This window comes from Numenius arquata, chromosome 12 (genome assembly GCF_964106895.1).
Source record: "Numenius arquata chromosome 12, bNumArq3.hap1.1, whole genome shotgun sequence".
Classification (NCBI taxonomy): Eukaryota; Metazoa; Chordata; class Aves; order Charadriiformes; family Scolopacidae; genus Numenius; species Numenius arquata.
In genome coordinates, this window is record NC_133587.1 from 43953906 (window position 1) to 43981214 (window position 27309).

Here is a 27309-nt window from a genome sequence, read left to right on the forward strand (position 1 = left end):
CTCCCAAAAATCAGGAGGATGGGAGGCTCCAGCAGCAGGTCCCAGCTCCCACGCACACGTTTAGGGTCTGTGGACCCCATCATCCAGCTGGCAACAGACTTCTCCCCCTTCCCAGCTGGGTCTCCAAGCTCAGGTTGGTCCCAGCTTAATTTGAAGCTGGAATAAAAGCGGAAAGCGCGTGGGAAAGGGAAAAGTCAGGATGATGCACTTTGGTTGTCCTAAAAGAAAATGCTTTGATTTTTCATCTCCAAATTAAATTTTCAAGGAGAGCTGAAAGAGCGAAAACGAACCTTTGGAGAGCTTTTCCTTGCATGAGAAAAGAGGGGTTGAATTGTTTAGATTTTTTTTAGGAGGGGGGGTATAAGGCTGCTAATGAGCTCAAAAAACGTCAGCCCACGCAGGGCAGAGAGCTCTGCCAGGGACACGGTGAGAACGGCGCTTCTGCTGCCAGGGGGAGCCCAGGTTTGCTCTGGGAAAAGGAACCTGGGGCAGTTGAAAGGGAAATTTATCACAGAATCATCGAAGGGTTTAGGTTGGAAGGGACCTCGGGGACAAGAATCTCGGCTTTGCACAGAGTCCAGCTGCTGGGACTGGCTGGCTTCTGTGCACGGAGATTTGCTGACATCTACAGGGCGTTTCACGGAGGCCACGGCTCCACGGGGGGACACAGCGAGGGGGGGGGGGGGTCGGTCTCATCTCCCAAGGAACAGGCGATGGGACAAGAGGAAACGGCCTCAAGTTGCACCAGGGGAGTTTTTGGGTGGAGATCAGGAAAAATTTCTTCCTGGAAAGGGTTATCAAGCCTTGGAAGAGGCTGCCCAGGGCAGTGGTGGAGTCACCATCCCTGGAGGTATCTAAAAGCCGGGCAGACGTGTTGCTGAGGGACATGGGTCAGTGGTGGGTTTTATCAGTGTTGGGTCGAGGGTTGGACTCAATGATCTGAAAGGTCCCTTCCAACCCAGACAATTCTACGATTCTATGTTCTTGCTCCCCAATTTCTTTCCCAATGAAGGTGTGTGACAGCCCAGGTCATTAATAACTAACCACTAGGTCATTAACTAACCATAAATACACCCATGTGGTGGAACTGAACACTCATCTCCATCATTGACAGCTCCACTTTGGTGGCAAAGCCACCGCTGTGACAAGTCAGAGGGTCCTTTCCATTTCTAAGCACCCTTGAAGGGCCACCACATGCTCTGCCCAGCACCGAGGATGTCCCCGATCAGCAGATCCACCCCATTTTCCATGACGGACACACAGGACAGCATTACCTGATGGCCAAGAGCACCTATGACAAGCAGCACCCAACCTGTCCCTGCACCATGGGGTGCCTGGGTGCCACCTTCACACTTGGTGACAGATCTTGTTTCTCTTGCCCAGAAATAGTCTGACCTGGGACAACAAGGGTGAGGGGCACTAGGCTGCCTCCTGCCCAGGGAAAAATAGGGCAAAACAATAAAAATAGCCCCAAAATGATCCCCAGGAAGGAGAGGGGACTTCCTGGGGGCTGGAGGGCTGGAGAAGCTGGGGGCTGGAGGACTTTAAGCAGCCATTTGTGGACAGAAGCTGGAGGAACCAGAAGGTGTTTCATCAGATCTTTGCTCTATGCTCCATAGCTGGAAGCAGGGACAGTGTTTCTGCAGGTGGAAAGCCCCTCAGATGTCCTCACCACACAGCGGTGGGCAGTCACAGCAGATCCCAGCAGAGGGACAAGCATCCCTCAGGCTGTATTTAGCACGGCTGGGACCAATCTTGTCCTGCTTGGGGGACCTGGCAATAATCTGAGGCCCCCGACAGTTCTTTTTCAACAGGCTTTTAAAAGCAGCAGGATGCGGGCGTTGACAGGAACAGCTATTTTTATCCCAGGTGAACTCTTCTGTAAACACCCCTCTCAAAGCCGTACGCACCAGATGTTTCACCTCAGGACAAAAACACTTCCAAATCCAACACAAAGGATTCAGGAACCCGAGCAACCAAACCTGGGCCAAGACACTTGTCCTGCATAATGTCCAAGACCTAGAGAAGATTCCAGGGTCAGCTCTGTCACATCCCACCCCCTAACTTCTTCCAGTTGGCATCACCCCAGGTTGCTGGGTCCAGTTGTGCTTGACCTGCTGTAGCTACAGCTCGGCCACCTCAAATTTACAGGAGCTGAAGATGGTTGCTCCCTGTCCCGGGGAAGGGAAGGGGACAGGGATCAGCCAAGAGTGGGCTGAAGTCCCCACAGACATGAAATGAGCTGCCTCCACGCAGCCCTCTGCAGACCAAGTGAAACTTCTTCCACCACGGGACTGTTTTATTATGAAAAGATTTGTTAACAACAAACTTTGTTAATTATAAAACATACAGAGGAGCGGTACACGCTGCGCAGTGAAATTGCAGGGAGCAGAACAAACCCCACGTTAACCTCACCTGGACGTAAGTTCCTGAGCCACAAAGCCCCTTCTAGCAGAATTATCTTGCACTGGGTCCGACCACGGATGTTCCCAAATACTCACAGCCAGAGCAAGAGACCTCTTTGTTCCCCACGTGACGGTTACAGCAGGTCTTCTGCAAAAAGGAACACCTTGAAAAAGGCATCTCTGGGCGGGAACAGGAGCGTGGGTCCCCTGGGAAACTGGGCAGAGCCTCTCAAAGGGCTGCTGGAGGCTTCTTGGGCATCTTCTTCCTCACCCAGCAAGTGAGAGGAGAGTTAGACTAAATTTACCTTCTCTGGCATCAGCCCTTTTTCTCCAAGTCCTGGCAGCCCAGGTTCAAGCTAATGTGGATGTTGTGTCCTGCTCCCATCAGCCCCACCCCATGGTCCTAAAAAGCTATCTGTGAAGTGTTCCTCAAGGGAGGAACAGCCACAGTCTGAGAGAAGACAGCAAGGCTCCTTGGATCTGCTCCTCTCCTTCAGGCATGGTGGAATCCATGGGCTTCTGGGAAAGTGTCAGCGAGCGGCGTGGCCCAAGGAGGTGCCTCCACCTGAGAGCGATGGGATAAGGAGATCCGCAGAGCCCACCCAGAGGCTGCCGAATGGACCTCCTCAGTCGGAATCGCCTCCCTCCTGCTTTGCTGACCCCACAGCGGACGCCAGCTCCTCCTCCTGCCCTTTCAACCGCTCTCCTGCAAGTGAGAAACAGCCAATAAACCGGCCGTACTGGGGAACCCACACAGCAGAGGACCTGAACTGCAGCCCCAAGCCCACAAACCATTCTTCCCCACCACGCAAACCAAGCGTGCAGCCTCGGGGAAGCTACTTGGGACCAACAGCTTCACAGACCCTTTTAGGAAGGGGATGAAGCTCCACCAGTCCCTCCATGGCCCAACAGCAAGGCACCGAGCTCCCAGTAAGGATCACTTAATCCCTCTGGAACAACTGGTGGGCCCATAACGCCATCCCCGCGGCACCACAACGCACGGATCAACTCAGCGATGGCTCTCTGAGTCCTCTTCTCCAGCTTCTCCAGTTTCTTGGCCACATCTCGCTTCAAATCCCTGTGGAGGAGAACAACAATGTACGAATAAATCCTCCGTGCCCCAGGCAAATGTGGACAGAGGGGCCACGTTACGCCTTTCCCAGTGCAAGAGAAACTCCTTCTCTCTCCTACGAGCTCCACGGAGCAGAGTCTGTGTCTCCCACCAAGGCAACCCATGGGCAAACCAACCCAACGCCCAGAGCATTCCTTGTCACTGAGGCCACCGTGGTGACAAACACCCCCAAAGGGATCAGTGGAGACTCAGTGTGAGTAGGAACAGGGAGGGCAGCCCCATGCCTTGTGTCTCCCTCAACAGCAGGGCGGGGTTTCCCCATTTCTAGCACTTTTAACCCAACCTCGAGGTGATGGTAACCCACCGCTGATGCCAACACCCCTTTCCCAGTGTTCTGCAGGCACTCACCAGTCTGGTTTCCTGGGGGCCAGGTTTGCCAGATCCTAAGGAGGAAGAAGAGACACCCAAGTGAGAGCTTCAGGTGAGGTTCAAGCCTGGACACAGATAAGATGCGCCCACAGAGAGCGGTTCTGACTAATACGTACCACCTCGTCGATGATGGGCTCCGGCTTGGCGGCCTCCAGCTGGTCCTTCACCTTGTCTTCCACTAGATGGAGAAACAGGACCAGCATCAGCACAGGGAGCAGAGGGAGGACACCAAAGGGGACAAGGCACAGGGAAACCAAGCCACCAGAGCTCCGGGCTTGGCTCACAGAAGCTTTTATAAAAGCCCATTTGAACCTCTTTGCTTTAAGAGCGTTGTAAATACAAGTACAGGTGGGTACACAGGTCCTTCCATCCTTCTGGAGACTCCTAAAAATGATGCAAACCCAACAACCACTAAACCCAGCAGGTTCAAGTCCTCTTTTCGCAAGACCCGCAGGGATCAGCTGCTCCCCAGGTGTTTAAACTGGAATTTGACTCGCGGTGACTCATTTACGAGGCCGCAGCTTGAGACACCTCGGAGGAATCAAGGTCCATCCCAGACCTTACATAAAGGTCTGGAGATACTGGGGATAATGGCAAAGCAGGCGTGGAAACCAGCCCTCCATCCTTCAACTGGGGCGTCTGTGTAAGGAGGGGGGCGAGGGCACCAGGGGGAACATCCCCGAGGGGTGAATCCTGCTCCAGCAAACGGATATGCCCGAAGCACATTTAATATTAATCCATTTCCAAATCCTAATTCCTCTGTTCTCCTCCATCCCCAGCCTCTGCACAGGATCCACAGCCAATGGGCACCACAGCTCCCAAGAAAGGCTGGCAGAGAGCACGGTTTTTACTGGGAACGGTCAAAATTGCCATCGCCAATTCCAAACCACACGCTCGGGAAGAGTCAGAGGAACTTTTTCACTTTTACAAAAGGATAAAGAAAGCGCGGTGTCAGCATTCCCACCTACCAGATCTCCCAAAGGCAGCCTTTTTATTTAGGGCATTTTTGAAGAGATTTATTCCAGGAGGACTCAATATTTCAAGATCAAGGGAACTTCTATCCTCTGCTTCCCTCTCAAGAGCTGCGCGGAGGGTTCAGTGCTAGGAAATAACAGACTGAACGCCCTTGGACTCATGACTAATATTTGTTCAAAGGTAATTCAAACAAAAAAAAAAACCAAAACCCAGCCTGAATCTCCTTGAGAATCCTCCAGCGAGAGCTGGGTTCCTCTGAGTGTCAGCCCTTGGGTTTGGGGCTGGACTCGGGGTGCTGACACACACCCACTTGTGCAATGCAGGGTGTGCAGGCCCCACGGGCGAGAGAGAATGATGAAGCAACGGGGCCAACGAGCATCACCCTCGCCCAGCTCCCACCACGGCCGCTCAGACACGCCAGCACCCTCCAGGGCTGCAGACACTCATCTCCCAGGACCTACCACCCTCACAGCCGACCAGAATACGTCCCAGTTGCTTTTCCACTTTTCCATGGGCAGGGAAACCTCCCACTAAACTAGGTTGAGGACAGGCTGAGAGAGTTGGGGGGGTTCAGCCTGGAGAAGAGAAGGCTCCGGGGAGACCTTAGAGCCCCTTCCAGTCCCTCAAGGGGCTCCAGGAAAGCTGGGGAGGGACTCTGGATCAGGGAGGGGAGCCAGAGGATGAGGGGGAAGGGTTTGACACTGAAAGAGGGGAGATGGAGATGAGATGTGGGGAAGAACTTCTTTGCTGTGAGGGTGGTGAGAGCCTGGCCCAGGTTGCCCAGAGAAGCTGTGGCTGCCCCATCCCTGGAGGGGTTCAAGGCCAGGTTGGACGGGGGCTTTGAGCAACGTGGTCTGGTGGGAGGTGTCCCTGCCCAGGGCAGGGGGTGGCACTGGATGGTCTTTAAGGTCCCTTCCCACCCAAACCATTCTATGATGTAGAGTCCCGTGCCAGTTTATTTGTCCTCACAACCACCAAGTCCTGCTTCGTTCCCTCCCCACAAGCACCAGCACCACCACTGGCAATGCTGCTGCTTTCATGCTCCCTCATTTCATAGAATCATAGAACGGTTTGGGTTGGAAGGGACCTTAAAGATCATCTAGTTCCTACCCACCATGCTCCAGCTTCCACCCACCTGAGGCCGGCTTGGCCTGGGGCACCTTCCTCTTCTTCAGCTCCTCATCTTCAGGCTCGTAGTTTCGCAGCTTGAGCTCCCTGGAGAGGAAGGAGAAGAGCACAGAGGGGTGAGACACATTCATGTCACCCTGGACCGTGGGCTCTCGCTAGCGAGGGGCACATCACCGGCTGCAAGCAGTGGCCAAGGGCCACCAGCGACCCAGAGAAGCCAGAAAAGACAGGGTCAACCAGAAGCTTGGCAGGATAAAGGAACGGACCCCTCTCAAAGCTCTGAATTTCAGCCCAGCTCCCTTTTAGGTCTCAACCCAGTGATAGACTCAGGATGGAAACACCAGAGAAGATCCACAATCAGGGAAAAAAATGATCCCAGGAGGGTACACGGGAAGGACAGGGGAAAAAAAAAGAGTATTTAGGGTACAAGGTGGTTACTAAGTCACCAGAGATGCTTCAAAGAGGGGTGCAGGTCAGCCACGTGGTGCAAATTCAGGTTCCTGAGCAAATGGGTGGTGGAGCTGGCGGTGACGGGGACACCCAGAGGTTCACCCACCATTTCACCTCCCTCCAGGAGAGCTCAAGAGCCCTCTCCCCTGTGCACACACCACCCCGATATTTAGATGCTAATTCCCCCCCTTTGCAAGGCTCTTTTTACACCTCTCCTGAATAATTTGGGCCCCAAATGGACCAAACCAACAGACAACCTCAGTCCTCTGCACCCCCAAACCGATTCCTCCCCGAATCAAACTCCACAAGCTTCAAGCAGAGGAATTTCCAAACCCAAAGCCCTGAAAATTGACATCGTGGGACCCCATCCCATCTCCAGCCACTTACGCACACGTACAACGCTGGATGGTTTATGGGCTGGATCAATATACCAGTACACGAGCCTGCAGGGCCAATTAACCAGATTAAACTCATTTAACACCGTCGATGGGTTTAATCAGTTTAAATAGAAAGCGAAGCACTTGCTGCCTGGTGATGCTCCCGCTCCAGCGGTCGGCAAAGCCTTCGGCAGCGATGAGGGTGATTGTTCCGCTGCAGAGGATGACGCAGAGAGCCCCAGCACAAACACAGAAGAGGGCATTTTTATCAACAGCGGCTGAGTATTGCCATTTTTCTGCCCAGAAGATACCTAGGACCACCTCCCTGCTGGACTTTAGCGATGGAGAAGCAAGTGAGCCCATCCCAAGGGCTTCCAGTCAAAGCAAAGGGAGGCAAAGGAAGGGGTGAAGAAGCTACAGCCCAAGAGAGGTGAGAAGAGGAAAGTGAGTGGTCAGATGGCCATGTTCACCTGAGGTAAAACCCAAGTTTGGGGGTTTTTTGGGGGCTTTTGGAGGTCAGCAGGAAAGTCCTACCCTTCCCATGCCATCCCAGCCCCTCTCTGGCCACTGAATATTCTTGCAAGAGTCCGACCCACACCATGGCTGGTGCCACGGAGCTGGTGGGAGCATGTGGTTGTAGCTCGGCAAAACCTAACTGAGATAAATGCAACCAGCAGAGTGGAAACGAGGGCCCAGGAAGCTTAGGAAACTCATCAACATTTCTCCTGTCATCAAGCCCAGGTCCCCCGAGCCCTTAAATCAGCACAACACCGTGAAACGGGAACAACTTTCATAGATTCATAGATTCATAGATTGGTCCAGGCCGGAAGGGACCTCCAAAGGTCATCTAGTCCGACCTCCCCGCAGTCAGCAGGGACACCCCCAACTAGACCAGGTTGCCCAGGGCCTCGTCGAGCTTCACCTTGAATATCTCAAGGGAAGGGGCCTCAACCACCTCCCTGGGCAACCTGTTCCAGTGCTCCACCACCCTCAGAGTAAAGAACTTTTTCCTAATATCCAATCTAAATCTCCCCTTCTCCAACTTAAAACCGTTGCCCCTCGTCCTGTCACTGCAGGCCTTTGGAAACAGACCCTCCCCAGCCTTCCTGTAGGCCCCCTCAGGTACTGGAAGGCTGCTATGAGGTCTCCCCGGAGCCTCCTCTTCTCCAGGCTGAACAACCCCAGCTCCCTCAGCCTGTCCTCATAGGAGAGGTGCTCCAGCCCCCTGATCATTTTGGTGGCCCTCCTCTAGACCCACTTAGGTCCATGTCCTTTCTATATTGAGGGCTCCAGACCTGCACACAGTGCTCCAGGTGAGGTCTCACCAGAGCAGAGTAAAGTGGCAGAATCACCTCTCTGGATCTGCTGGCAACACTTCTTTTGATGCAGCCCAGGATGGGATTGGCCTTCTGGGCTGCGAGAGCACATTGCCTGCTCATGTCCAGCTTCTCCTCCATCAGCACCCCCAAGTCCCTTTCCTCAGGGCTGCTTTCTAACGCCTCATCCCCCAGGCTGTATTTATACCGAGGATTGTTTCGGCCCAGGTGTAGAACCCTGCACTTGCTTTTGTTGAACCTCATGAGGTTCATCTGGGCCCACCTCTCCAGCCTGTCCAGGTCCCTCTGAATGACATCCCGTCCCTCTGGCGTATCGACAACACCACACAGCTTGGTGTCATCTGCAAACTTGCTGATGGTGCTCTCAATCCCTCTATGTCGTTGGCTTTCCCCACAGCCAGGAGAAAAGATGCTTAAAAGGAACATGGGAGAGATTAGTCTGGAGCTGCGATACCTCCCCCAGGCCAAGAGCACCCTCACCCCACGAAAATAAGCTGCTCTGCAGTTTTACGTGTATTTTTACGCACAGATGCCCTGGGAGGAGGGATTTATTAAATTAACCTGCCCTGATCCCCCTCCAACCCCAGCCATAAAGGCAGTTCTTTTCAAGAAGGTTCATCTTGGAAGATCAAGTGATTTCATTTTTGCAGGAGATGCCATCTCCAGGCACACAGAAATCACCGTTATCCCCTGATTTTACGGACAATCTCCGCTCAGCAGGGATTTTGTTGCTAAGCTGGGAGGCCGGGGGAGGAAGAGGAGCAGGTAATTCATCCAGGACGTAACAGGACGTCAGGCTGCGATGTCCAACATCTGGCTCAAGGTTCGCAGGAGAGGATTTATTATCTGCCAAAGCAGCACAGACCCTGCGGAGTGCAAACTTACGGTATCTCCTTCTAAATGCGACCAACATTCAGGAGGATTTACTCAGAGCTGAAAAGGAACCAAACCCAGACTCCCCGGGGTCAGATCAGCTAAAACAAGAAAGCTAAGCAAGCTGGGTTTTTTTTTTTTTCGGTCCGGCAAGATGTTATCATTACACCTTGACAAGCGATATTTTAAAAATCCTCATTTTGTGCATGCGATGGGAGCTGCGGCTGCTCGGCCTCAGCCAAACCAGCAGAGAGGTCTTCTGCTCGCAGCAGAAGCTCCCACATCCCATATTTCAAGGGGCACCCACTCTGCAGGTCTGGGTCCCGCTACACAAAGGGTGTCCAGCCCTTCCTTACATCATCCAGGGCTTTGGCACCACCTGGAGAAGGCACAACGAAGGGGAATTGGGGTTTTAAACCTGCTCCCCAACGTTCTTCCAGCCCAGAAAGCCCCATCTGAGGCTGCAAACAAAAGCCCTGCGATCTGGTGCTGCTCCTGCTCGTTGAAGGTTTAGCCACAAAAATAAAAATAAATACATAAAACCACAAGGCACAACTCGGCAGGTTCTGCCACAGAGGGGACGAGCGGCGGCATGGGTCTGGCAGAAGGGGAAGCGGGCGATGGCGATGGAGAAGAGGAGAAAGGGTGCGAGGTTGCACCCAGAAGATTCCCCCCACCCCCAGTGCTTTCAGATCCTTATTAAACCCCTGCACCAACTGCAAGCGCTGGGAGAAAACACAAAATCAATGCCTTTAATTAACCATGCGAGGCAAGAGCAGCTCTCGCACCTGCCCTCTGGTAATTCGCCGTTGCCCAGCGCTCCCCACGGCCACCTCCTCGAGGGGCTCGGGGACTTCACCAAGCACCAACCCCAGCAGTGCCACATTCTCCAGGAGCAGAAGACTCATCTCCCCTTTTCCCGTGCATGAATATGTCTGTAAAAACAGTGAGAAAAGCAGCAGAGTGGTCCTACCCCACGTAATGTGAAGGCAGGCAAGGGTTAAGAATATATACATTTAGAAGAAGTTACGGGTCTTCCACGGAGGTGGGTTAAATAAAGTTCAGGCACTAGCGGTTTCTCTAGCACTGCGTTCCAGTAAGACAGCCTTTACAAGTGATGAATTATCCCAATTAGCCGGAAAACAACAAAAAAACCCCCAAACCCAGAGCTAACAACAGGCTCTGCAGGATGGGGACATAAGAGCCAGGTGGAGCTCCTGGGGTTGGAGGACACATCACCAGCTCTAATACAAGTGTTTAATGCTTCTCAGAAAGGATGGAGCATCCAAACAAGACCTGGCTTTGAACCATTTGGCTTTGGGGTGGGATCAAGCATCAGCATCTTCTTATACATGATGGATATGCCCATCCCAGAAGATCTCCTGCTCCTTGAGCACCTCGTGCTGTGTTTCCCAGCCTGTTCCGGCCCAAAGGAGCCAGGACTGGTCTGGAAGCTCCGAGGACCACATGAGGACTTGGGTAGCTGCAGCAATAACGGAGGGAAACGATGGACAAAGCCTCCCAGCATCTCCTAAAAGCCCATCAGGGGGTGAGGCGTTCCCTGTTTTAGGTGAGGAATGCCTCAAATCTGCTTTTTCCTCAGGCCCGGAGCTCCTCACCAGGGAAGGAGATGTCAGCTTTACTTTGAAGCGGGCGGGTTGGAAACAGCCCGGCACGCAGGGTATGCGCAGAATGCGACGAGTTATCTCGACGGAAAACGCAGGACACTCAAAGCCGTCCACGAGGTTGTTATTTTCACTTGACTCCTCCAGCGCCAAGGGCTTCATGGAGTAAACAGCAGGTTTTTTTGATAAATGGATCGTTCTAAGCCTTCTGGTCAACTCTAGGCACCTGATGAAGCCAGGAAAAGAAAGAGGCTTCCTCTCTTGCATCATGAAAACAAAGTGGTTTCCGACACCCAGATCCCAAACGACTATTTTTGAAGGGCCGTGGTGGAGCCTTTCCATTCTTTGGAAGCTGTTTAAAGAAGTCCTGGGTATTCTCAATCTTATCTCAGCCCCTTCAGGCAATTTCTTTTCCAAAGCCCTGGAGAAATACCATCCAGTTTGAGAATTTGCCGCCCTTTGACCTTCCCAAGCTGCTCCAGAGCCCCTGTTTTCAGAACCTTCCATTTTTGTGAGTCATTCCCATTTGCTTGAAACCAAACGTCCTGGGCAACTGTTTCCACATTGCCCTTTAAAGAGGAACCAGCGCAAGAATTTCATTTTCTTTCTCCACATCTCCAAAACCCACTTAGTCCTGGGAAACCGCACTCAAATACCTAATGAAGTGACTGCTCCAGAAGATACAAGGGAGGTCTCAAATCCTTGAAAAAGCAGTGGTTTGGTGGACCCTCTGCTTCACCACGTGCTCCATGAGGGCAAGAAGGTTTGAAGGAGCAGGGACAAGGCGACCAGAACAATGAGGAGAGCAAAGCAGGAGACTTCAGGAGTAATCCAGGAGGTTTGGGGTCCAAGTTGTAGGGAGCTGGGCTCTGGCCAAGCTACTGAAGAAGCCGAAAGGAGCAGGGACGCTGGGTCACTTGTGGGGCCATGCGGTGAAGATGTCCCCTGGGGCACCACTCAACATGCTCTTCAGTGGCAGTAAACACTTCTCCTCAAAGTGCCTCTTCCCTTTTCTGTTTCCAGTTGCAAACCACAGAGCAGAAGTAACTTTCAAGCTGCTTCTACAGGTCCCTTCATTGTTTTGCCAGGGAAAATTCACTGTATAACGAGTTTAACCGACTGACAAACTTCCCACCTTCTGCAGACCCCATGGAAATAACCAGATTAGGAGAATTTGGGCAGATATTTCAGGCTTGGATTCTTGTACCCTCTTTGCTCCTCTCGGTCACCCCCCCACCGACCTGCTGGACTTGTCGGCAAGGTCACCTAGGACATGCTGTGTGATCACCCATGGGTGCTGAGGGACCTCTACAGCACCGTACCCCTCCAGGGGCACAGCAAGACTGGTTGTACAACACCCATTGATCCTGGCATGGATGTAATTCCACAATCCCTTCTTTTTTTTCACTTTTTCCTACCCAGCTTGTCCCCTCGCAGCCAGTTTTGATATCCTAGGCTGCATCCCCAGCAGCGTGGCCAGCAGGGCAAGGGGGGGTTTTCTGCCCCTCTGCTCCACTCTGGGGAGATCCCCCCCACCCAGTGCTGCCTCCAGCTCTGGGGCCACCAACACAGGAAGGACATGGACCTGTTGGAGTGGGGCCAGAGGAGGCCACAGAGATGCTGGGAGGGCTGGAGTCCCTCTGCTGTGAGGACAGGCTGTGAGAGTTGGGGGGGTTCAGCCTGGAGAAGAGAAGGCTCCGGGGAGATCTTGGAGCCCCTTCCAGTCCCTCAAGGGGCTCCAGGAAAGCTGGGGAGGGACTCTGGATCAGGGAGGGGAGCCCTACGACGAGGGGGAACTGTTTTAAACTGAATGAAAGAGGGGAGATTGAGCTGAGATCTGGGGAAGAACTTCTTTGCTGTGAGGGTGGTGAGAGCCTGGCCCAGGTTGCCCAGAGAAGCTGTGGCTGCCCCATCCCTGGAGGGGTTCAAGGCCAGGTTGGACAGGGCTTGGAGCAACGTGGTCTGGTGGGAGGTGTCCCTGCCCAGGGAAGGGGGTGGGACTGAGGGGGCTTTAAGGTCCCTTCCAACTCCAACTATGCTAGGATTCCATGATTCTATGACATCTAGGTGCACCACCTCCTGCTGCAGCTTTCCTGGAGGCTGGGCTGGCTCGAAAGCAAGGTCCAGACATCTCCGTCCTGCTCCATTGCGCATGGTGACCTTTCCAGCAAACAAGATACACACCGGGATGATGTGCATCTGCTCCAAAACCAAGACATCCAAAGGCGTTCCATGCTAAAGCTGTCCTCACACCCCTCTTGCAGTTGCACTGAGACATCTCTAAGGCAGAAGTCCAGAGATGTTTGATCAAGAGGGCGAAGTTGTTGCCGTCGTTCCTGGATTCCTCGCCCAAGGCGGAAAAAGAGCAAGGAACAAGCAGAGGCAGAAACCCATCAGCACCCACCCTCTGAGGAGCAACCTCCCTTTGCTGGGAGAGGGCAGCTCCTGCTCAAAGAGTTGAGCGTGTGGGAGCACGTCCTCCTCTCCCCGAGCTGCTGCCAAAAGGCACTCAAGGAATGCCAAAAAAACCAAATGCCTCTCGTTACACCGTGAGCCCCCAGAACTTGTCGAGGAAGCCGGTTTCTCAGGACATGCTTCTTGGGGGGGGAAGCGCAGATGGGGAGAGACGTCTCCCCAGGGGTTGCAGGAGGGGGGTTACAAGAGAAGTTCTTCAAACGCAGGAAGGTGCCACAGGGCAGTCTGGTCTCCCATGCTGTTTTTCCAGGTACTTGAGGTCTTTCCAGGCAGACACGAGGAACTTCAACATCACTAACGACAACCGGGACAAGACCCACACTCGATCTGCAGAGCAGGACCAAGGCTGGGGATGAAGGACCAGGAGGTGGCTGATGTGCAAAACCCTGACCCTCCTACGCTCCTCCACACGCTGGTGCAAGAACATGCTTTGACCGTGCTCTTATGGGGTCTTTCCAGCTTCTTGAGGTGATGATTCAGGTGTGGTGAGTAGGACTAGGGAAGCGATGGTCCCCCCCATACTCAGCACTGGTAAGGCCCCACCTCAAGTGCTTTGTCCAGTTTTGGGCCCCTCGTGACAAGAAAGACAATGAGGGGCTGGATCGCATCCAGAGAAGGGCAACGGCGCTGGTGAGGGGTCTGGAGAACAAGGAGAAGGGTCTGGAGAACTTCTGAGGAGCGGCTGAGGGAGCTGGGGGTGTTCAGCCTGGAGAAAAGGAGGCCGAGGGGAGACCTTCTCGCTCTCTACATGACTTTGCTGCATTTCAATAACCACATTCAGGTCCACTGTGTCAGCACAGAGCCAGTAGAAGGTCTGTGAGCAAAAAGAAGCTCCAGGTAAGCTCAGGGTTACATACAGCCTTGTGCCCCCAACATACCACCAAGAGCGGGGCAGATGGAGGTCTAAGCATCCAAAAATCAACACCAAAAATTCTGTGGTTTGGTTAAAGCACGGATACGTTCCTAGTAGTGACTACTGAAATAATGGAAGATGTTGGGAACTCAAAGGCAAGGGTTGAGTAGGAGGGACCAGGGTTTCAGCGCTGGCTGCTCACCCTTGCACCCCGCTGCTGGGGGACAGACAGAGGGACATCCAGCCTGTCCAAGGCAAAGCCAGGGTCACCAGGCACCCATTGAACACATCGACAGCCTCTGTTAGGAGGGCGGAACCAGGCTTTGGACCAGCTGAATCTCCATGGGGCCTTCTCTGTGAAAGCAGATCATCTCCCAGATACCTCCTCCAGAGATGGACACAGCTCTAGCTGGAGGGAAATTCCACAGCATCCTCAGAGCTCATCCTGATGGGGAGAAGGGCTCTGCACTGCACCAAAATCATAGAAAGGTTTGGGTTGGAAGGGACGTTAAAGATCATCCAGTTCCAACCCTCCTGCCACGGGCAGGGACATATCCCATGAGACCAGGTTGCTCAAAGCCCTGGCCTTGAACATCTTCAGGGAAGGGGCAGCCACAATTACATCTACAACTTCGCTGGGCAAAATGGTGACAAGCATCTTCAGGAGGGAGCCTAGATCCTGCTGGCTCCTCCATCTCCTCACCCAGTACCCCACTGGTTACCAGCCAGGTAGATCCTGCCAGCTCCTCAGTCAATCTCCTCACCCCACTGGTTACCAACCAGGTGGATTCAACCACCTAAACTCTTGTTCTGCCTTCTCCAGTGTCCACCAAAAGCTACAGCCTTGCTCCTGCCACCTCTTCCACTTCCCCAGTGGAGGGGACACGCTCTGGGACCCTGGAGATGTGGGGCGGTGATGGAGCCTGCCTCATTGCACAATGTCCATCATGACAAGCCACCAGCGGTAACAGCTTCAGCTGTCCACACAGACATCCATCCAACACGCCACGTGTTCTCAGCTCAGCCGACGTATAAATACCGCTCTCTCCCCTATTTGAGGATACTTTTTTAACTAATTTCATTTTTTTTAAGCTCTTCAGTAAGGTCTCCACGCTCCAGGACGCAAGGAAGCACATCCCCACAGCAGTTATCCTCACTACTGCCTGGCCCCTCCTGCCAAACAAACTACAGCCAACGCTGAGCAGACTCGCTGCTGGATTTTTTTCTTTTGTGCAGAGATTAAAAAATAAATAAATAAATACATACATGCGGTTTTGACCTGCCCCGTGACATTCTTCCCACAGCGAGGGGAGAGATCGCGTTTCCCAACCCCTGCCTCCCCCAGCTCCTCCCAGAAATTCATCTCCGCGAGCAGCAAGGGCACGGAGCTATAATTTTAAAGGATGACTAAGTGTGGAAACACCAGCAGCTGATTAACAGCAGCTCGCTGAAGCTCAATTTCTAGTTAAGTTGAAGAGTTGAGTATTTTTAATTTATTTTTTTTAACCTCTCCAAGCCCTACCTTGGCTTTTTATTTATACTTTTAACCACCCCCCAACGAGCTCCACTCGCAGAACTGCAGCCCAGCTTCAAAGCTCGATGCCTCCCTGGTCCCCAGGGGGTGGCAATGCCAGTCTCCAGCCAGCCGTGGCTTTCCAAAGCCCTGAGGATCCCCGAGCCCCAAACCCACTGCTTTTTTCCCCAAGGGAACGGGGCGGAAGGGCCAAAGTCCACCCACACCCTGTTCCTTGCAAAGGCGGATCGCAAACGTCGCGGCGGGAGGTGTTTCCTGGTCAGTGTGGCTAAGCATAACCAGTTAAAAAAAAAAAATAATAATAATAAAAAAAAAAATAACCCAAACTCCTCGCAATTACAGATATAAACTCCCCGGAGAGCTCAGATCAGAGATAGCCGGAGCTGAAATTGCCGCGAGTCTATCAGGGTTTTCACAGAGGGCTTCGTCAGCACTTGTTCCTGTGGTGGCAGTTTGCAGCGTGAAAGATAAAAACACGGAACAAAACAAAAAAAAAAAAACCCAAAAAAAAAACCCCAACAACAATAATAAAAGGGGGGGGGGGGGGGGGGGGCAGGGAGGAGATTTGAGTCAATTAGAAAAAAAACAGGAAGCTGCCAAAAAGCGTGTCGTCACATCGGCAGCGAGAAAATATTAGTAAAGCCAGCGCCCGGGGGTTCTGTCCTTCCTCCAGGGTATAAAGGATGGTCTGGGGTGAAGGAACTGCAGGGATGGAGGAAGAACCAGGGTGCTGCCCGCTTTTTGGGGTGGTCAGCACACCTAAACCCCCCCACATCGGCCACAGGATTATTTATTGAACCACTAAATTTCCCCTCCCCGCCTCGCACTGTCGGTGGTTTTCAGCTTGAGAAAGCAGCGCCACTATTGAGGTGCTCGTTTGGGTGCACATTTTAGTTACTGGGACCCCTCGTTACCCAAATTCAGGGTAAACGCCAGGGGATTATTTCAATCTACCTTTTGCCACCAGCCAAGGGGGCATCAGCTCACAGCAGTTCCCCTTTTTTCAAAGGGCTGAGCGAGTTCAGCTGCGCTATTGGGAAACTTAAAATCTAAGACAAAATCAAGTTATCGGCTCGCCAGCCTCCCAGATCTTGTTAAAAACCCACGGCCAATTCCGGCAACAGAAAAAAAAGAACATTCAATAAGTGAAGCAAAAGCTAAGAATTATCTCAAGTCAAATTTGTGATTCAAACATTTCCTGCAGAGCGGATCCTGCTCTAATTTGCCTTGCAAAATTACGTTTAGATGCCGATAAAACCTGCCGTACTTGGCGAGGAGGACAAAGAGCTACAGAATCCCCCAAGGAAAAAAATCCATCCGGAAAGCCAACTTTTTGCCCCAAAAGCTGCCTCCCCAAAGGAATCGCTCCCAGGTATTTCAAGAGAAGCCTGATGGGAGGAGGTGGGAGTTCTTTGCTCTCTACAATAACCACGGTGAAGTTTTAAGGCATCATGCACATGCAGAGGAAGGGGTTTTTTTTGCTGAACCCACCACAAAACGAGAGCTCAAGAACAAGCGGTCGTGGAAAAAATGACTTGCCAACATGACAGCCGTGACGCCAAAGGCTTGGTATGAAACCACATCACCTCTGATAATGCTCCAGGCTGCTCAGCGGTGGTTAAAAAGAAGCAAACCTCAGCCTGAAAGTCAGTCGGAGTCAACAAGATTATTTTTTTTCCCCAAGATTTAGCTGCTGACCCATTCAGAATTCAGGTTTGGGAGCAGGAGCGCGTCGCCGTTAGCCCAACGCGCGGTAAAGGTAGCCCAGGTCCGATGCTCCTCGTCAGCGGGGCCACCACGCACCGCGTCACCTCGCCAGGCGGCGTATCGAGTGGCAGGGCTGGAAAGCAAGAGCTGTTTATTCATTATTCATCATCGTTTCGACGATCTCTAGCTCCCGTTTCAGCTTCAACCCAGACCTCGTGCCTTTTCCGGCCACGAAACCCAACCACGGGGCGCCTACAAAGAAAAGTTCCGCTTCGGTGATGGTTCTCCAGAACCTCTCCCGGCCCCAAATCCAGGTGGGCTGGATGGGAGGGATGAATTTTCATCAAGAAGGGATGAATTTTTCTTCTGGGAGTTATTCCTAAGAAGCCCACGAGGATTTCGCTCTGCTTTTCTCAGCAGAGCTCCTCGTCTAGAAGCGGCATCTCTGCTGCACAACTCCCACAGAGGAGGTTTCTTGCCGGTAAAGAGATGAGAAAAGGTCACGTCCCACATCTTCAAACCCAACTTTACCCCCCTGTTGTCTCCAAAGGGGACCCGAGGGTGTTTTTACCGGCAGGAAACCAAGTGCAGAGTCAGCTGGTCCTGCCAGGAGCGACACCCGGCCTCGGTTGGTTTTGTGCTCACATTTTCCGGTGACAAGAGAAAACAGCGGTGGGGCCGCAGTTAAACAGCCACGCGTGCCCCGCAGGCCCCCATTTATGGAGAAAAAAAAAAAAAAAAAAAATACAAAACCACACTGAAAATGACACACGGGCAGGAGACAGAGAGGCAGCAACGGCTGGAGAATTCAAGGGAGCCTAAAGGGAGGGAGGGGAAATGCTCCCGACACCCCTGATGGCACCACCTTCCCCCTGAAACGCTGCAAATCAGCCCCGGGCTTTTCCTCTTTATTCCCTCATCTCAGATGATTTACACCAGGAGATCAAATTCACACTAAAATAAAAAATAAGTCTCACGTTCGAAGGCAAGGAAAGATCCTAATTAGCAAACGGGAGAGCAGCGCCTGAACAATACATACAAGAGAGACGAGGGGGAATAAATAAATAATTACTTGTGCTTGACGGTCTCCTCTTCATCGTCTTCTCTGAACTGCTTGTTCTCAGGTTCGCCATCGTCCTTATTCTGAAAGAAGGAGAAGTCGAGCTGTCAGGTTGTGGCCTCTCTGGAAATACCTGAGAGCAAACAGCAGCCCAGAAACCTTCCCGGGAGAGCACGGGGCAAACGGTGACGGGCAGTTTGAAATGGCTTTTAAATCATTACACCTTGAAATGAAGCCTGGTTTCCTTTTTCTCCCCGTAGTACTCTGCTAGCACGGTAAATAAAGGTGAGAACTGCCTCAAACGGCGAGTTGCAATTAATAACGGAGCTCAGAAACCTCGTCCTGTGTTTGAGTTACGACCTGGATGGAGGAGATCGGGGACCAGAGCGAAACAAAGCCTTCGCCCCGTCACCGTGGCAGGGACCTGGGAGTTAAATCCCCCCTGTGACCAGCTCCAGAAGAAAAGCTGGACGTTAGTGGGATGCTTGAAGGGAGCACAGGCAGGAAAAAAAAAAAAAAGAAAAAAAAAGAAAAAAAAAAAAAAAGAGAGAGAATAGAAGTTTAGGAAGTGAACAAGTCCACGCCGGGATGGCTCTGGGGGCAGCAGATCACCTGTAAAAAATCCAGAGAGCTCACTCACGGCTGCAGGCTTCCCACAGGTCCCTTTGCTTTCTCCTAAATAATCATTTTGGACGTTTTAACAGGTTGGGAAAGAAGCCGGCGGCAATCAAACAGCCATCGGCACAACAAAGGGTCCCGTTTCAGCTCCAGAAACACCGCGCACGCAGTAACGTAAATCAAATTTCTCTTTGAGAAATAAATAATAAGAAATTTAAGACTGTGCCATTCTTGCAAAGAGGCTCATTTTGCATCATCCAGACACTGGCACCGACAGCTTATTAGTCGAGTTGCCAATTATATTTATTAATATCCGGACAGGCACAGATACCCAACATTAACAATAGCGAGCCGGAAAGGGGTTTGGTTTGGTTCTCACACTTATTAACTAATTTCTTTCAACCGCTCAACAAAGCACGTTCCGTGGCAAACCCTTATTTTGCAATATATCGTTATAAGAAAGGCAACGAATGAGCGACTTCCTCGGGAGCAGTTGCTTTACTGGGTGAACTCCCCCATCACCCTCCAAAAGAAAAGGAAAATGTGGCAGCTCTCGCAGATTAAAGCTTTTATTTCCTTGAGCGCGGCCGGTTCCAGCAGGAGGCGTTTACCCCAGCGAACAGGTAATAAATATGAAGTATTTTGTAATATTTGGCCACGATTCACGTTGCCACCGAACAGCCAGGGGCTGTTTTGCCAACATCCATCTCCACCTTTCAACAGGAACAGCTCGGAGACCGGAGAAGTTATGTCCTTTCATCGCACGGCAAAGGTTACGGGTCCTTTTAACCCAGTTTTCAAAGAGCTGGAGCCCTTCGGGTCGGTCGCTTCAAAGGCTTTTTTTCTTTTTTTTTTAACCTTTAAAATAAGTTCACATCTCTCTTTGGAAAATTGCAAGCAAAAATTGGTTATAACCAGAAGACGACCAACGTGACGTTATTCCTGACCCTCTGAAAGGACCAGAAAGGTTTTCCTGGTGAACAGCTTGCTTATAATATCTTGACTATACGAACTTTAAAACTCCATTCTGGGTTAAAAATTAAGATAAGGTGCAAAACAGGGAGGCGAAGCCAGGAAACCAGCTCGGTTCTGGTTCAGGCTCAGCAGCCACTGGAGTCGTTCCAGTTCAGCTCCTGATCAAAGGGCAACTAAAATGCCTTTTTAGAAAGAAAAAAATAATAAGAATTCCTAAAAACAATATTTAATTCAGTTTTAACTCCCTGTTTGTGATTTTATTTTTAAGGCCATAGTAACCTTGTGATATTTGCACAGGTATTTCTTGTTCAATAAAGAGCTTGGCTCGCACGAGCACGTGCAGCCTGAGGTTAAATTTCTAGTGGGAGCTTAGTGCCAGGGAATATTTAGACACCTTTCAATCCATGTTATTTAAAGTCCTGGGAAGTACCTTCCTGCGCTCTCAAGTCCTTTCTCATTCCTTTCGTCTCTTCCATACTTTCAGCGCACGCGCGTAGGGCCCGCATTCCCCTCATTCTTGCTAGAATTTTAGCCAGGAGGGTTTTTAAGCAGGTTCAGAAATCCTAAAGAGGTATTTGGCAAGAATTATTCACATCAAGTCGGGGTTGTTGTTCCCACGACAGGCTCTTTGCAGCTCTGCAAATCCTTATTTTCCCCATATGCTGAAATAATTTCACCTTAAAATCCTACCACTCTTCTAGAGCTCGCCCCAAATCCCCAATTCCAATTTATTCCCCATAACCACCCGAATATTTCCTAAAGTCTCGGTGATGTTCCTAGAAAAATCGAGCAATTTCATGTCCCTGCAGTGCCTTCAACCAGGGAGTTTTTTCTCCGCTGCAGCTCTCCCTTGTAGCACCTTCTCAGATGCCGTGGAGAGTGGGGGAGAGAGTCTCCCTGGGGGTGTCCCGAGCTGGAAAAAAAACGAGATCATCCATCATCCTCCGCTAATTAGGATCCATCAGATAAGATCAGAGCGCAAGGGGAACACAACCGAGGTCTGAAAATGGGTGACTGAAGTCAGGCTTCCTCCCGCCAGCCCCCAGCAAGAGAAACTAATGCTGGTTCCCCTGTTTGCGAAACGGTCCGTAAATAAGATTTCGGTTTCACGAGCAGAGTGACGAAAAAAAAAAAACAAACCCCCCCCCAGCCACAGGCGACACGTGGCGAAGAGGCCAGAAACCTCCGGCAGCATCGGGGACACACAGCTCTGCAAAGAAACAGCTCGTTGCCGATTTTACACTCCCCCCTCCAAAAAAAAAAAAGGATTTTCTAAAGCAATATTTAAGGGATGCAGCAGAGGAAAAAAGCTGCTCCTCCTCTGATTGCCCAGCTTTTCACAATTTGAATTTCCAGCCAGGCTGCTGGAAAAAAAACCCTCACCACGAGGGTTTCCTGCGCTTGAATTCATGCCAGCTGAAAAAAAAAAAATAAAAAAATATAAAATAAAAGGCAAAATTATAAGACGACAACAGCTTGCTCGAGACGCCGTGCAGAGGGAGCCGTCTGAAATCTAAATATACATATAAAATCGCAGCTGATTCAAAGCGCTTCTCGACGGTTTCACGCCGGAGCAGGCACCAAACGGGGTGCACCCCAGGCTTTGGAGATCCCTCCTCTGCTTTTCACTCTTCCTCACCCAAAACGCTGGGGTTTCTCCACTGCGTGAGGAAGCCGAACTTTAAATTACTCCGGCAGAAAGAGGCGATTAAAGTGCTCAGGCTGCACCCATCGGCGCTATTCATGAACCTGGCTAAAATATGAAGCCTCCTGGTTCACATCACCTTGCCCGAGCGTAGCTGAGAGGGTGGTACTTAAAAAGCCGTTAATATCGAGACGGAAATGGGGAAAAATAACGTTCCCTTGATATTCTACTTAGTGGAGGTGACCAACGGCCCTCGCAAACAGAAGCGATGGGGGTTTGCAACCAATACCTCCTTCCTCAACCACCTTCCCTCTCCAGCTGCTCCTGGGGGTGCAGAACCTGAAGCCACACACAATATTAGAATCATAAGAATCATAGAATGGTTAGAGTTGGAAGGGACCTTAAAGATCATCCAGTTCCAACCCCCTGCCATGGGCAGGGACACCTCCACTAGAGCAGGTTGCTCAAAGCCCCATCCAGCCTGGCCTTAAAAACTTCCAGGGATGGGGCAGCCACAACTTCCCTGGGCAACCTGTTCCAGTGTCTCACCATCCTCACAGCAAAGAATTTCTTCCTAATATCTAATCTAAATCTCCCCTCTTTCAATTTAAAACCATTACCCCTCATCCGGTCTCTACATCTCCTGACAAAGAGTCCCTCTCCGGCTCTCCTGTAGGCTCCCTTCAGATATTGGAAGGCTGCTGTGAGGTCTCCCCAGAGCCTTCTCTTCTCCAGGCTGAACAACCCCAGCTCTCTCAGCCTGTCTTCATAGGAGAGGTGCTCCATCCCTCTGATCATCTTCGTGGCCCTCCACTGGACCCATTCCAACAGGTCCATGTCCTTCCTATGGACCCGTTCCAACAGGTCCATGTCCTATTCGCAGCCATCGGTGAGGACGCTGAGCCTCTGTGGGAGCAAAGGGCTGTAGAAAGGCGGATCTTGTTACCGTGATCATTTATTGATAAGGAGACGGCCTCTCAAACATGCAACTTATCTCATAGCTCCATGTTTTCCCGCTGCCCCATCTCTCTCCTCTTTCTTCTCTGCCCACACTGGGTTTATCTGATCCCTCGGGGTCTTGGGGTTCTTTACTTTGCTCTGAATTTTTGTCTTAAGATCATAGAATGGTTTGGGTTGGAAGGGACCTTAAAGGCCACCCAGTTCCAACCCCCTGCCCTGGGCAGGGACACCTCCCACCAGACCAGGTTGCTCCAAGCCCCCTCCAACCTGGCCTTGAACCCCTCCAGGGATGGGGCAGCCACAGCTTCTCTGGGCAACCTGGGCCAGGCTCTCACCACCTTCACAGCAAAGAAGTTCTTCCCCACATCTCAGCTCAATCTCCCCTCTTTCAGTGTCAAACCCTTCCCCCTCCCCCTATGGCTCCCCTCCCTCATCCAGAGTCCCTCCCCAGCTTTCCTGGAGCCCCTTGAGGGACTGGAAGGGGCTCTAAGGTCTCCCCGGTGCCTTCTGCCCCTTCGTCATCCTCTTCGAGTATTTCTGTTCAACAAGTTGTGTCACAACTTTCGTTTCTTAACTCAGGAAAGGAAGTATTCCTCCCCAAAACAGCGTTTGCCCTGATCACCGGTTCGTTCTTCAAGCGTTTGAATGCGTTTCCCTTCGCTCGCTGGCGGTCGCTTCCCACAGGTGCGCAGCCGCGCTCCAACTCTCGCTGCTTTTCGCTTCATTTTCTCACATTTCAAACCTTCACGCCGCAAAGGGAGCCGAAAATAACCCCTCCGCCGTTCCACTCTCGCTCTAAGCGATTCCTCTTTTCGAGGCACCCCGTGGCGAGGTGTTTATTATTAGCTGTAACTCATAAGAACGGAGACAGGCGCACAAACCTAAAAGACCGTTGACCAACACAAAGTCATGCCCATCCTTTGGCCACGGGAAGGAGACACTCCGAAGAGAAACTCCCAACATTAAAACCCTCGCTCACTCGTGCTCTCCTACCTATTTTAACTTACGGACATCACGACTGGCAACCATTGGCTTGGAGCTACCAACACAAAGACTTTTGCTCCATGAACTCCCACTCTTCAAAAAGAGCTCGGAGATGAAAAGAGTCTAATCCACCATGTAAATCCAAGAAGATTTGCATCAGGGTGTTCAAAGAAGGGTTTCAGCTGCCTCCCTGCAACACCCACAAGGCTTTACATGGGATCAGTAAAGAGTTTCTGCTCCCTGCTGAATGTAAGCGGGGAACCGGATGATGGTCTGCAAGGTTCAGAACCTGCCTGGGTCCTGCAAACCTATGATTCTACCCCTCTACTGATCATTCTGCCCCTCTGCTCCGCTCTGGGGAGACCCCACCTGGAGTACTGTGTCCAGCTCCTGGAGTCCTCAGCACAGGAGAGACATGGACCTGTTGGAGCGGGGCCAGAGGAGGCCACAGAGATGCTGGGAGGGCTGGAGCCCCTCTGCTGTGAGGACAGGCTGAGAGAGTTGGGGGGGGTTCAGCCTGGAGAAGAGAAGGCTCCGGGGAGACCTTAGAGCCCCTTCCAGTCCCTCAAGGGGCTCCAGGAAAGCTGGGGAGGGACTCTGGATCAGGGAGGGGAGCCATAGGAGGAGGGGGAAGGGTTTGACACTGAAAGAGGGGAGATTGAGATGAGATGTGGGGAAGAACTTCTTTGCTGTGAGGGTGGTGAGAGCCTGGCCCAGGTTGCCCAGAGAAGCTGTGGCTGCCCCATCCCTGGAGGGGTTCAAGGCCAGGTTGGAGGGGGCTTGGAGCAACCTGTTCTGGTGGGAGGTGTCCCTGCCCAGGGCAGGGGGTGGCACTGGGTGGTCTTTAAGGTCCCTTCCAACCCAAACCATTCTATGATTCTATGTAAATCACATTATTCGGTCAGCATTAATTGCATTCATTTGCTTTCCTCCTCAGCAGCACCAAGAGAGAAGAATCTGACAGCTTAATATTTGGATGGACAATGGCAATTTAGTAAAAACACTCTGTAAGCACGGCCAAGGATTTCTTTTAGGAGGAGAGCAATGAAGGCGGCGGCTTCTGGGTCATTACTAGGGAGATGAGCCCATCTCCTGTGACCACCCACAGTCCTGCCAGGCAGAAGATGTACTTGTCTGCTGAAGAATAACTGGATTTTATTGAGCTCCCATTGCAAAAGTATCAGGCTCCTCCAAGCATTTTGGGGAAAGCACCGGATTTCACGTTCTTCCCCTTCCCGGACTTCAGGCAGGTCGTATCCCAAAGCAGGAGGGAAAGCCTTGAGAATCAGGGGAGAGGAATGCGGTCGCGGAAAGCATTTCTATCATCTCCTCTCTCCCGGGGTAGAGCCGAGCTTTGCATACGAAATTACAGAAGAGGAGATTTATTTTCCCTGCAGTAAAGCAAACTTTCCTACCCATCATGTGCTTCCCTGCGTGCAGAGCAGGTCTTGGCCACCTGCGAGAGCATCTGCTCCAGGGAATAGAACATTTTGAGGAACATCAAACTTTCCCTTGGGCTTTAGCACATTATCATGACTTTTTTTTTCTTGCTGGTAGGAGCCTGCCCAGGTATTTGGTGCCTTTCACTGTAATAACAAGGGAAGCAGCTCACTTTGAGTCACGATGGGGATGTTTAAAATCATCTCACCTGATTTTTAAAACGCCTCTGATCTGGGCAGTCTCACCCAGTTATCCCTATGCTGCAGGAATCCACGTCCCAAAAAAAAAGCATCTTTTCCAAGAAAAGGGAAAGGACACAACCTTGTACTGAAGACACAAGATGGATGAGCCACCCCTTTCTTCAGCAGCTTCAAGAAAAGTTGTTTGTTCCCGCCATCGCTCACTTCCAAAGAGGATTTTGTCCCTGGTAGGTTTAAAGGGTGCAAACGCTCGTGCCCTACGATCGAGGACACTTCTCAAATCACTTCAATAAACCAAATTAACATGGCGCTCTCTTCCTACCCCCAACCCCATCACTTTTTAAGATGTCTCCAAATGCCTACCTTGGACCACGCAAACCAGGGCAAAACCATCCCTCACCTGATACAGGAATCCAAGAACCAGCATCCTTCTCAAGGCCGCCGCTTTCCCAGAGATGAACCCATTTTATGGATAAGCCCTGTATTTTCCCCAGTAGAGAGCACACAACCGCGCGCCCTGCAACCCTTTTTTTTTTTCACAAAAGGGCTCAAAATTAATACAAATAGATGACAACAGTCGCTACTCGGATCTCACCAGCCTTCACAGTTTGTCATTGGGATGGGGCTTTGAGCAACCTGGTCTAGAGGGAGGAGTCCTTTCTAGAGGGAGGTGTCCCTGCCCAGGGCAGGGGGGGTGGAAGTGGATGGTCTTTGAGGTCCCTTCCAACCCAAACCATTCTGCGATTAAGCCAGCAGAAAATTTACGCATATTTCCAAACAATTAATCAAAATACTGGTTGCGCAGGCTCCAAAAATCAACGTTTCTGCCAGATGATGAACCCCCGTTGACAGCAATTAAACTTTCGCTTATCCATTTCAGAGCTGTCATTTTTACCCAGCAAGTTGTGCAACACTAACCCTTCACTAACTCCAATTTACATGACAAAAAAAAATGACACTCCCTTTTTCTCACTCTTCCTTAAAAGAACTGAAAATCGGGATTTTACCATTCTGCTTCACACCCGATGGCGGCAGTCGAACTGACTTCACCCAAGCTCCCCCTCTCGCCTTTATTTTTAAATAGTGGTGTTTTATTAGCACTTTCCCAGTCCTTTGGAACTCATCCAGCATTCAGAAAATATTTAAATCAAAACGCAGCAGGCTCACAATCTCCTCGCCTGATTATTTTAGGATCCCTAGGTGCAAATTACCTACAACCGCTGATTTTAAGTGTTTTTGCTAGATGTCTAATAGCCTCTCATCACCCTTGGCCTGGAAAGCAGCTCATCATTCCCATGCAAGTGTCTCACTTAACTCCTTCCCAAATACACTTTATAAACCCAACCTTCTATTTGTTTCCTCCTTTTCTCTCTGCCGTCTTTTAAAAATTTCAGTCTGAAGGGCGGTTTCTTCCTCTAATCGGGGTTGGCCTTTACCTAAAGTTAAAATAACCAAATTGCTGCATTTTGATACCTGCCTAAATCTTCCAACTTCCACCAAAACTTCCCAAATCTTTAGCAGAGCTGCTTTTTCAAATCCCCCAGGCTACTCGGTGCCCAGCCACAGCTATAGCCATCCCCTGGCAACCCCTAAAAAAGTCAACAAAACGACCCGACAGCTTCTCCTCTTCCCGGGAACTAATACCGACTTATTTTCCTTGGGGATTGACCAGAATACTAAACATCTCCTTATCTTTCACTTAAGGCTTAGAGGATGGTCACGTTACCAGTCAAGTGCTTCTTTGGCACAAATAACTGTCTCTTTTCGGGGAGTTAAAAAGAGGTCAGTGCTGGAAACAAAGCAAGTTTGATCTCTCGAGTGTTCCTCTGCCAACAAAGCTGTAGCTGCTCCTATTCCCGCTCTCTGGCTGCTGAGAGGAGCCGGCACAAGGGGTTCGAATCAGCAAGAAGAGCAGCCCATGTGAAGTCCCTGTATCTCTGACGATTGGGAAGCTCTTGGGTCATATAATCTGATTTTCTGCACAACAAGGGGTCAACTTCATCCAAGTATTGCAAAATCATGGAATGGTAGGGGTTGAAGGGACCTCTGGAGATCATCTCCTCCAACCCCCTGCCAGAGCAGGTCCACCCAGAGCAGGTCCCACAGGAACCCATCCAGATGGGGTTAGAATGTCTCCAGAGAAGGAGACTCCACCACCTCTCTGGGCAGCCTCTTCCAGGGCTCTGC

At 51.3% G+C, this 27309-nt stretch overlaps 1 protein-coding gene across 1 annotated transcript in view; it reads right to left on the reverse strand.

Moving 5' to 3' along the window:
- Window positions 1–2273: 2273 nt before the first annotated feature.
- Window positions 2274–27309, reverse strand: part of CCDC12 (coiled-coil domain containing 12) — a 42798-nt gene continuing 17762 nt past the window's right edge. Inside the window, exons 2-7 of the mRNA XM_074157402.1 lie at window positions 18313–18383; window positions 6017–6096; window positions 4023–4084; window positions 3886–3920; window positions 3407–3483; window positions 2274–3111 (exon numbers count right to left, since the gene is read on the reverse strand). Coding sequence (XP_074013503.1) covers window positions 3032–3111; window positions 3407–3483; window positions 3886–3920; window positions 4023–4084; window positions 6017–6096; window positions 18313–18383 — 405 coding nt within the window. The 3' untranslated portion in view covers window positions 2274–3031. The remainder of the gene's footprint in view (window positions 3112–3406; window positions 3484–3885; window positions 3921–4022; window positions 4085–6016; window positions 6097–18312; window positions 18384–27309) is intronic.